The 10,689-nt window shown below is 30.5% G+C and overlaps 1 protein-coding gene across 1 annotated transcript; it reads right to left on the reverse strand.

Annotated features, from left to right (window-relative positions):
- Window positions 1–907: 907 nt before the first annotated feature.
- Window positions 908–7,040, reverse strand: LOC21389670 (CBBY-like protein). Its single transcript, XM_024163151.1, has 11 exons — window positions 6,639–7,040; window positions 5,934–5,983; window positions 5,740–5,803; window positions 5,461–5,509; window positions 5,295–5,363; window positions 4,628–4,689; window positions 4,019–4,099; window positions 2,387–2,541; window positions 2,195–2,279; window positions 1,840–1,983; window positions 908–1,023 (listed from the first exon to the last, which is right to left on the reverse strand). The coding sequence occupies exons 1-11, from the start codon at window positions 6,905–6,907 to the stop codon at window positions 921–923; spliced, it is 1,131 nt and encodes a 376-aa protein (XP_024018919.1). The 5' UTR covers window positions 6,908–7,040; the 3' UTR covers window positions 908–920.
- Window positions 7,041–10,689: the final 3,649 nt, after the last annotated feature.

The following is a 10,689-nucleotide window of genomic DNA, read 5'->3' on the forward strand; positions in this document are numbered from 1 at the left end:
TCAATAAATGGAAATTCATTGAAATTGAATCTTTGTGAGATTTAGAGTATACCGAATCAATATAGCTATCTTTCTTCTGACACAGCAACGAAATTTCACAATCAGTATCGAAATGAAGTGTTAGAGAATTTATTTATTTTTTTGTTGCTTGTGCATGTAGAATTTGTACCATTCAATTCATAATTCCTTAAAATTCCTATATCACTAAAATTCCTACAGTACATGTAGTAGTAGTACTTGTAATATAAGAATAGAAAGATTTTCTTTATTATTAGCTACCAGAGGTAAAAATACTAGATAGTATTCAAGGAAAGAAAGAGAACAATAACTAAATAAAATAATAATTAATATTCGTGTCCATACATTATTGTTGTATTAAACCCAAAGGAAAGGTTCTTCTTGACCTAATTACAAGAATAGGGCTTTGTAGTATGGAAAGAAAAAATTTAAAAACTAGTTTTGAGTGATCATTTGATTCTTCTTTTTTTTTTTTTTTCCTTTCTCTTTTCGTTCAAGAGATTATGTAAAAGAACTCATTATTCAATTTAATAAGTTCAAATTAAAGTAAAAAAGTAAAAGGCATTTTCGTTTTAAGCTAAGATCACTACTCATCGTTATAAAAATAAAATAAGTAAAAAAAAAAAAAAAAGAATTTCGGCGATACAATAAAAAAACTATCCAAATAGAGATGATTTTGCAATTTTAGCCCATAGTGATTCAAAGAAAGTTTCATTTTTTAATGAAGTTATAAATTTTTTTTTATAATTATTTAAAATTCATTAATAAGATTCTATATATACTAATATATATTAATATATTAAATAAATAGAATATTATTAAATATTGGCTATTAGTTTATTCAAGTAAACTAATACAGATAGATTATCTTTTCAAACTATATGCCATAGAATTTTTTATATTCATGACCATCTCTTTTGCCGTAGTTTCGAGATTGTCAGATCTGCACCTCCAAATCCATCCAGTTTGGCTTTTGCTGAAGGGAACTGAGCTCTAGATGTCAAACTGTAACAAGCAGAAATCATATGTTCATCACGAAAAACAAACAAATAAATAATTAAATTATACAATAAATGCAAACATTTTAGTGACTGGCTAGAAAGATACGAGCTTACGCAATAAGCAAACCTTGTAGAATCACATATCAGTTCCTAACATGCGTCATGAGAAATTCTCGAGTCACGATATAGGTGAGTGACTATTAAAGTTCTAGCCGAAACCAATAATTTCTTATTATCATTTAACATATTCTCCATATCCAAGCTCTTCAAGCTATTTTGCACTTGCCCTACATTTTCTAAGTATTATGTATGATACACAAATTTTCTCTTGAAGGGGTGCATGATAATCTTGTTTGAACACACATAATATATGGTTAGATAAAGGAAATCAGTTCATAGCTGAATAACTACTAGACACACATAGAGACTGCTAGTTGATAAATATATTTGTGACAAGACTTCTAGATGGAGATAACAAGCCTATGAACTTATAAGGCAGAAAGATTAAAAAAAAAAAAGAAAAGAAGAAAACCAGAAACCTTGCGTGTTTTTGTGTGTGTGTGAGAGAGAGAGAGAGACGAGAATCTTCATCCATTTATGTGTTTATTCATTCTAACTAATTCTAATAAACCAACTAGTTTCTGTGACTGAATTATGGATCACAGACAATTTCAATGTCAAACACCATCCTTCAGAAATCTGTGACACAATAGTATTTGAGAAAAACAAACATGGTGACAGAAAAATATGTACTATAATTCCAGCATCGAGAAGATTATTATTAACCTCTCACCAAAAAAAAGAAAAAATTAGTACTAACCTGCTCCTTAGAACAACACATGGCATGCCCACTCGCTCAGCACCAGCCACTCCAGATTGGCTTCCTGCAACAAGGACGCAATTGTAGACAGGTAAACAAGCACTTTCTGCCCCTGCACGCAGTGCAGCTATGATCTTCCCTAAGCTGGATGACCGTCAACATGTAAAAAAAATTTGAAACAGAAATGTCACAAACAAGCAACTAATTTCATACAACACGTGTCATTATCATTTTTCAGAAACAAATAATTTGATCAGGTCACATGACACCTTATTAGCATAACCATTTCTGTGATGGTATGCATCTGAAAGAGACAGAGAACTGAGAAGATATTTAAGCCAAGGAGAATACTAGCCTTTCAGAGGAGGTGGTATCTATGTTAACACTCAACTTTAGCTTAGATGCAACTTCCTCAGCTATCCTTTGTTTCTCGGCAGAAACTGGACCAAAAAGAACGAATTAACCAATTCAATAGTAGACATTATGCGTTCAAAAGGAGTCCATCACCAAACAAAACAGGTCAACTAACTGGGGAGAAACAACTTGCCTGCTTCATTCGCCTGCTTGGCTAGTTCCTCGTTTAAACCAGAAGAAAATTCTTTATTACGTACAAGTTGGCCATACATGCTTTGTTCTACCTCCTCGTTGCCGATGATCTTTACCTTTGAAACTCTTTCATGGCCAAGCTTTTCAGTTATGGATCTAACATGTTGTGAACATATGCAAGGAAATATTAGCTAGCTCCCAATCTGTCAATAATGAACAGGTCCTTATACACTAAACTGAAAAAAATGAAGAACCATATGTCCATCAAACTAGGAGATACAACTGAATTGCACTGTTGATATCTGTTAAAGTTGGCATCACTGATACCCCACTTCTTTTGAAATATTGTAAGGATCGACAAGTTCATAATGATGGTTGAGAAACTGCCATACCATAACTCAGATATTCATGATAAAGAAATAAAAGATAAATAAATAAAGAATGAAACATTAAAAAAGAAAAAAGAAATATTAAAGCAGACTGAGAACATTTGTTTAAACACATATCTTAGAGCAGGGACGTAAATGGGGCTGGGAGAGCAGGGGTTTAGTCACTCCGCCCCATTAATTAAGCGGGATCACCTTCCACTTATGTCAAATCATCTTACTGATGAGTCATTACCCCCTATCCTATGGTCCAAATTCTACAGATTGGGATCAAGTGATTAACAGAGATGTCACTAGTTTAAATTTGTGAAAATATTGATAGATGTTGTGAATAAAATAAAAATGTTGACTAGATCTGTCTAGACTTGATTACTTGTTTCAGAAACATGGAATTAGTCATAATTCATGAATTCGTAACAGCCAGTGATACATCAATGACTAATTAATTTTAAAAAAATACTAAGTAAACAACTATTATATGTCATGTTGCGTGAACCAAAACAAAAACTACAAAAAGGAAAAAAAAAACAAAAAAAGTACGAGAAAAAAAGCTTGAGATTTCTATTTTGTTATGTCTTTTTTACTTATCATTTTTATTTTGGAAAATATGCATAAAGCTTGAACTTGAACTTGAACACGAAGTGAAAAACATCATTACTTTAATTTGGTCACAATATTTGATGATGATAACATGCTGAGAAGACGCATAGAGTTAGTCCTAATTATGTCCATGTATGCTAAATCAGTTTGATTATGTGCACCTACTAACACAAAGGTCAGTATTAACTATATTTAGTTAAATTTATTGGTCTAATAATCCAATTTTATCATCAACATATTTATGGACGTATATGTTTATATATTGCAACACATTTTAGCATACATTCAACATGTCACCTACAGAATGAGAATGAGATACCAAGTAATAGCAGTAAAGCACCACCGATCTTATGGCTAAAGGACCACATAGAATATCCACGGTCTTCTGTCTAAAAAGAGCACATAAACATCAAACATAAGTGTTGTTACTATTTACTCCCTTTGACATAATGTTATTAAATCTATTTTCTAGTTTCTATTTCCTACTCATGTGGTATGCATCTATACAGACTTATGATTGATAAGATATCCCTCCTAGGCTGATGCAAAAATTAGAAGACAAAGTTGAATAAATTTGACAGCTGACAGATCTAAATAGTCAACCACTGTCTGTTCTCAAGTGTCCAAAACAGCATGCTCCTGGCTACCTTGCTATTTTATCCGCATTTCTACTGTAGGCAGTCAGTATAACCACAGGCACTCCTCCATTATAGGCATCATCAATAAATCTGCACATTGATAGAAACAAACAGGTTCAAAGTTTGATACTGAAGGGGAGAAAAACAAAAAAGCAGAAAACAACCAGAGAATAACAAAATAACATTCAGTATTACAAAAGCCAGTAAATCTATGTGTGTGCTCACAAATTGTCAAAGCAAGGATCAAAAGTGTTTCATAAAAGACAACCTCATCAAGAATACTACAACCAAATTAAAGACATAGGAACAATGATTTGTTACCAAACACAATATCTCACATTCGCACGAAACTAATAAATGCTTACTATTTGGTAAAATATCGCCGATAAAATAATCATACAAACAACCCAAAATTGTTGTAAGGTGCAAAGCATCAAAAATACGTGGGCAATGCAAATAACTTGTATGAGCAAGCCAAATTATCACAATCGCACTCGATATTTTTAGAGCAAGAAAATGTTCTTCATAAAAGCTTCTTTAATTTTAAAAACTCATTGGAAAGCTGGAGAGGATACACATTAGATGAACAACCCAGATCTAATCGGGATAAGAACGTACTCTTCAACTCCGGGCCGTAAAGGTAAATCTTTTGATACTAAAAATTCATTAAATGCTGTCTCCTGCCAACAAATAACCAACCATTAAGTACCTTACCTTTTTTTGTTCTCAACAGAATGGGTAAAAACCAAGGGATCAAAGGAAAGGAACGTAATATCGGATAAGACTAAGTGGTGTTACTTAAACAAGTTATGGACATTTGAACTTTTTCGTACCCACATCAAATAAATCAACATTTGCAGTAGGTCTAATTGTAATAATAGATTGTTGGGTGATATTCTCATCCTCCAACACATTAAAAACTTAAATGGCATATATAACCCAAATGATCAAACTATTGACATGGGCACTTAACATTATTTTCTAAGGCTCCGTTCATTTCGCTGATTCGAGTTTAAAATTTGAATTTTGTTACAGTAAAAAGTTCTCACAAATAGTCACATCTAACTTTTTTACTACAGTAAAAAACTCTCACATAAAGTCACATCTCAATTCGAATTAAAAACTCAAATCAGCGAACTAAACGGGCTCTAAAATTCCTAGTTTCTAATGAAACCGTCAACATCAGAAAGCTATCAAATTATCGCTTCATGTATGTGCATCAAAATATGTAGCCTAAAACAAAATATTTAGTACGGCGTGCATTTATTTCAGTAAATAGCAATACCTTTTCTTGCAGAACACGTTTGACAAATGAGGACTTTTCGCTTGTGGGCAGTGATGTAGGCCAGCCAATCTACAAATTGGATTCAAGCAATATTTACGTTACACTCAAAAGAGGCCCCGTCTTAAACTATTTGTACTTTACATACATAATGAGAGGAGGAACTGACCCGGTTAAAAAACAAAATCAGCATCCTTTCCTCATCACCAATACTCTTCCTGAAATTTTGTCGTCAAGGTTTATAGCAATTTTATCAGTAGTCATTCTCTTTATGAAGATATTTCACATCACAAAAGAGGATTTTCATGTCAAGAGAACTAAGGACGTAAAGTCAAGTATAACAAACATGGCACATGTATCAAAGTACAAAAAAGAAAGAAATGAATGGAAGATATGATCTTAAATATAAGTATTTAAGGGCAAATCTCAACTCTCAATCATTTCCCACCTTACAAGGTCTAAATAGACAGGCTCACTCCAACTTGCACAGTCCAGCCCAAGCTTTCGAAATGCTGACAGTGATAGGAAAAAAAAGAAAAGAAAATCGTAACTAAAACTGCACACATCTATTGCTCAGGAAATTTCTGAAACGCCCTATGGCCTATATGTACAATAAACATATGACGGGTGTATTTGCTGCACCTGTGTTAAAGGCTTGGCGATTTCCCAGGCGATATGCATCCACAAGGACCCTAAAAGCAAGAAAATGCATTGAGGAAAAAAAAAATCAAGCAGAACCAATCTAAAACAATTTTCTAAAAAAATATTACTGAAAATAAAAGCAAAGCACTCATAACAAATCAGAAAAGAAGAATTCGGACTTCTAATCTCCATCTTATCAAAAGAGAAATCCATCAATTTTCTCAATTTGCTTTCATGATCTCACTTTGAATCGTGGATTCCAGCATCAGAATATTCTATAAGCTGTAAATGTTGAAAGCAACAATCCAATCTAGAATTGGAATTAGATGTACTGAATCCACTAAATAATTGAACTACAGACCATTCAAATTCCAATTTTACAAACATCTGTCGACATATAACCGAAACTTGACATAGTAAACCTGAATAACAAAAGTCCTGTAAATCTTTCATTTTCAAAAAGAACTACACGTACACAAAATTAAGCTAAAACTACACCATAGAATGCTTATCTGATGAAATAAATCAGTATAACATAGCAATGTCGAATGACTATACAAGAAAGTGGCGTAAATTTGTAAATAATAAGTAAAATAAAGCTCTAATATGGATTAAAAACTGGACCAAATTCGAATTTAATGCAAGCTTCATAAAGTCAGCATGTAAGATAAAAAGAAAAAAAAAAAGGAAAAATGAATTGATCACCCTTCAAATTCAAGAAGCACACCGAGTCCCTGAGACGAGGTCTCGTCGTCGCCGAGGTAGTCTGGCGGGTAGTTTGAGCAAAGAGGCGTGAGAGGAGGATTGGTGTGCGGACATTTTCCCAGAAAATTAGAGATTTTCTCGGGAAAATTGGAGCTGAATGGAGGGAAAAAACTGAGGTGGTTTCTGGTTACAGAGCAGAATTGAGTTCTAGCGGTGGTGGAGAAGCGTAGAGCTGTGAGCATTGGATTTGGACACAGAGCGAATTCCATGGCGGTTAGAGCAGTACACCAGACTTGGCGGCTGAAAGGCGGAAGTTGCGTTATTCATCAGCTATAAAGCGTGGGGGAGCGGGGTGCGGTTACGGCTGTTATTTATGAAGAATATTCAAATTACAAAACTAAAAATATCAGTACCAAAAAACATCATGGGTAAATAAATCAGTTTATTTTTTTATCAAGAGAATCGGTGGAGCGTGTTATTTTGTTCCTCGTAGAAATGGTAAGTGTATATTTAGGTCCCGTTTAGTTCACTGATTCAAATTTTTAATTTGAGTTGAGATGATTTTATGTGAGAGCTTTTTACTGTAATAAAAAAAGTTAGATGTGATTGTTTATGAGAGTTTTTTACTGTAGCAAAACTCGAATTTTAAACTCGAATCAGCGAAATAAACGAGACCAATATATGAGTTATGTTCCGTATAAATTTACGATTTTAGTTCTATTTTTTATTAAAAAAATTAAAATTTTAAAGTTATAATTTAAAATTTTCGATTACATCCATATACTAAGCAGACTTTAAAGTTTGTCTATTAAATTAGTTTTTTAATAATTAAATTAGTATAAATTTATATTAAAAATTTATTACGTATCACGTAAATTTGACACGTAAATTTGACAATAAAAAAAAATTAAAACATCTTTCATAGTAAGAGTCGTATTTAATATTATTTTTTAAAGAATTATTTTTATAAATACTTTAAAATATATACTTTATTTCAAAATGTCTCTTAATTTTTTAAAATAATTTAAACACTTCTGATTTATAAAAAACAGGTCAAATTACCCTTCCATCCATTTCTGTGTATCATTTAGATTGAAAATGCATACTTAACAATAAAAATGAGTTAATTAAAAGTTTATTAATAACTTTAATTATCTTTAAAAATTAATTAAAGATATTTAACAAATAAAAATCAGTTATTTAAATATTAATAAAATAAAATAATGAAATTCAAAATTCTCTTCATCTTCATCAATGGCAGCCCATACTCCTGTCTTCTACGCCAAACTCCCCAACAAAAAGCAACCATTTTCAAACCAAAGAAACCAAGACAACCTAACAAATTTTCATTACAAACAACTTCATACAACGATTTTGTGGCGATTCAAATCAGGAAAAATGAAAAAAAAAAAAAAAGAAGAAAGCTTTGAAAGTCATATTCTATTTTCTCCAATGGAAGAACCCAAATTTCAGTCGAATCAAATATTGTGTTCCCAAGTCTCAATCTTTTCGTTCTTCTAGATTGAATTCGGCAAATTTTCGGCTGAAATTGTCGCCTTCTCCGTCAGTGAAGAAACCATCTACTTCAATTAAACTTTCTTCGTCTCATTCAAACATCTCCAAAACCCAGATCTACAAAATTTAAAAAAAAAAAGATTCAATCTTAATCAAACACCTTAATAATTTTATTAAGAAATTATTTTTAATATAAAAAAATTTATTAATCTCTCTCCCCTCAAAAACAGAGAAAATAAAAATAAAAAATAAAAAATTATAAAAAATTATTTTTTATTTTTTTTATTTTACATAAAATTAAAAAATTATTTTTATATCCGTTTTTTATTTTTATTACACCAAATGCCGTTTTAGAAACATTTTTATTTTTATTTATTTTTTTTTTAAAAAACGTAAAAAATAAAAATATGATTAATTTCAAACACGACCTTAAGGTTATATGTTTGTTTTTTAAAATAGCCTGTTTTTTTGTTTGTTTTTTTATTAATCTTCAAAATATTATTTGTATTTTGTGGGTGTATTTATTATTTTTTAATAATTAATTTATTTTCGTTAGTTTAATTTTGTTTTTTAATGTTTTACTGAGTGTCACATCAGTAAAAATTAGAATAATAGAGAGAAGTAGGTGAGGGAAGCATTTTGAATGATTTTTTATATATCAAAAAAGTATTTTGAACTGTTTTAAAATATTAAAAGTAATTTAAAATAAGATACATATTTTATGAAATATTTATGAAAATAATTTTTTTTGAAGTGAAATTATTTCAAAGTTCAAACCCTTACCTTAAAAGATCGTCTGGTATGAGATAATTATAAAAATGAGAATGAAAATTTTTTAAATTTTTATGTTCAATATAATTATTAGACTTTTTTAAAACTATAGGTTCGTAAATTTTACATTACCCCAATTTAAAATAATCTTAAACCTACTCGATTGGGTTATTCACTTTTTCGTAATATTTACGGGAAACAATTTGCCCTACTATTTCTCTCACCCACGCATCTCACCCATCTCTCTCTCTCTCTCGTCCAGACCCAGCCTCTCTCTAATAAACGAGACCAATATATGAGTTATGTTCCGTATAAATTTACGATTTTAGTTCTATTTTTTATTAAAAAAATTAAAATTTTAAAGTTATAATTTAAAATTTTCGATTACATCCATATACTAAGCAGACTTTAAAGTTTGTCTATTAAATTAGTTTTTTAATAATTAAATTAGTATAAATTTATATTAAAAATTTATTACGTATCACGTAAATTTGACACGTAAATTTGACAATAAAAAAAAATTAAAACATCTTTCATAGTAAGAGTCGTATTTAATATTATTTTTTAAAGAATTATTTTTATAAATACTTTAAAATATATACTTTATTTCAAAATGTCTCTTAATTTTTTAAAATAATTTAAACACTTCTGATTTATAAAAAACAGGTCAAATTACCCTTCCATCCATTTCTGTGTATCATTTAGATTGAAAATGCATACTTAACAATAAAAATGAGTTAATTAAAAGTTTATTAATAACTTTAATTATCTTTAAAAATTAATTAAAGATATTTAACAAATAAAAATCAGTTATTTAAATATTAATAAAATAAAATAATGAAATTCAAAATTCTCTTCATCTTCATCAATGGCAGCCCATACTCCTGTCTTCTACGCCAAACTCCCCAACAAAAAGCAACCATTTTCAAACCAAAGAAACCAAGACAACCTAACAAATTTTCATTACAAACAACTTCATACAACGATTTTGTGGCGATTCAAATCAGGAAAAATGAAAAAAAAAAAAAAAGAAGAAAGCTTTGAAAGTCATATTCTATTTTCTCCAATGGAAGAACCCAAATTTCAGTCGAATCAAATATTGTGTTCCCAAGTCTCAATCTTTTCGTTCTTCTAGATTGAATTCGGCAAATTTTCGGCTGAAATTGTCGCCTTCTCCGTCAGTGAAGAAACCATCTACTTCAATTAAACTTTCTTCGTCTCATTCAAACATCTCCAAAACCCAGATCTACAAAATTAAAAAAAAAAAAAGATTCAATCTTAATCAAACACCACCCCTCCAAGGAACATCCGGCCTCATCGTTAGGCAACCCACCCCACTCACCGCCATCGAACCCAAGCCAAGCCGACCCATCCCCTGTTTGCAACCTTCCGCTTCGCACCCCTCGAAACCCAGGTCCAACTTCCCTCCTCCTTTTGTAGCAGCCCCTTTCAGCAACTAAGCTCCACCTTTGCGATGATCCGTTCAAGCCGATGGATCATGGAACATACACATGGAGAAGAAGATGCTTTTGAGCGCATTTTTAGAATTCATTTTAAAATGATTTTATTTTTTTTATAAAAATAAAAATATTTTTAATTTTAAATAAAAATTATTTTTAAAAATATATTTAACAGTTTTATTAAAAAATTATTTTTAACATAAAAAAATTTATTAATATCTTTCTCTTTGTACGTGATAAGAGGAAATAAAAATAAAAAATAAAAAATAATTAAAAATTATTTTTTATTTCTCTCATATTTTGCA

This window comes from Morus notabilis, unplaced genomic scaffold (genome assembly GCF_000414095.1).
Source record: "Morus notabilis unplaced genomic scaffold, ASM41409v2 Scaffold923, whole genome shotgun sequence".
NCBI lineage: Eukaryota > Viridiplantae > Streptophyta > Magnoliopsida > Rosales > Moraceae > Morus > Morus notabilis.

Excerpts from the sequence above, each read along its gene's own strand:
- LOC21389670 (XM_024163151.1), bottom strand. The coding sequence starts at position 6,907 with ATGGAATTCGCTCTGTGTCCAAATCCAATGCTCACAGCTCTACGCTTC. Across the intron at positions 4,690-5,294 it reads AACGTGTTCTGCAAGAAAAG|GAGACAGCATTTAATGAATT; the intron begins GTATTGCTATTT and ends ATTTGTTGGCAG. Across the intron at positions 2,280-2,386 it reads CAAGCAGGCGAATGAAGCAG|TTTCTGCCGAGAAACAAAGG; the intron begins GCAAGTTGTTTC and ends TTTTTGGTCCAG.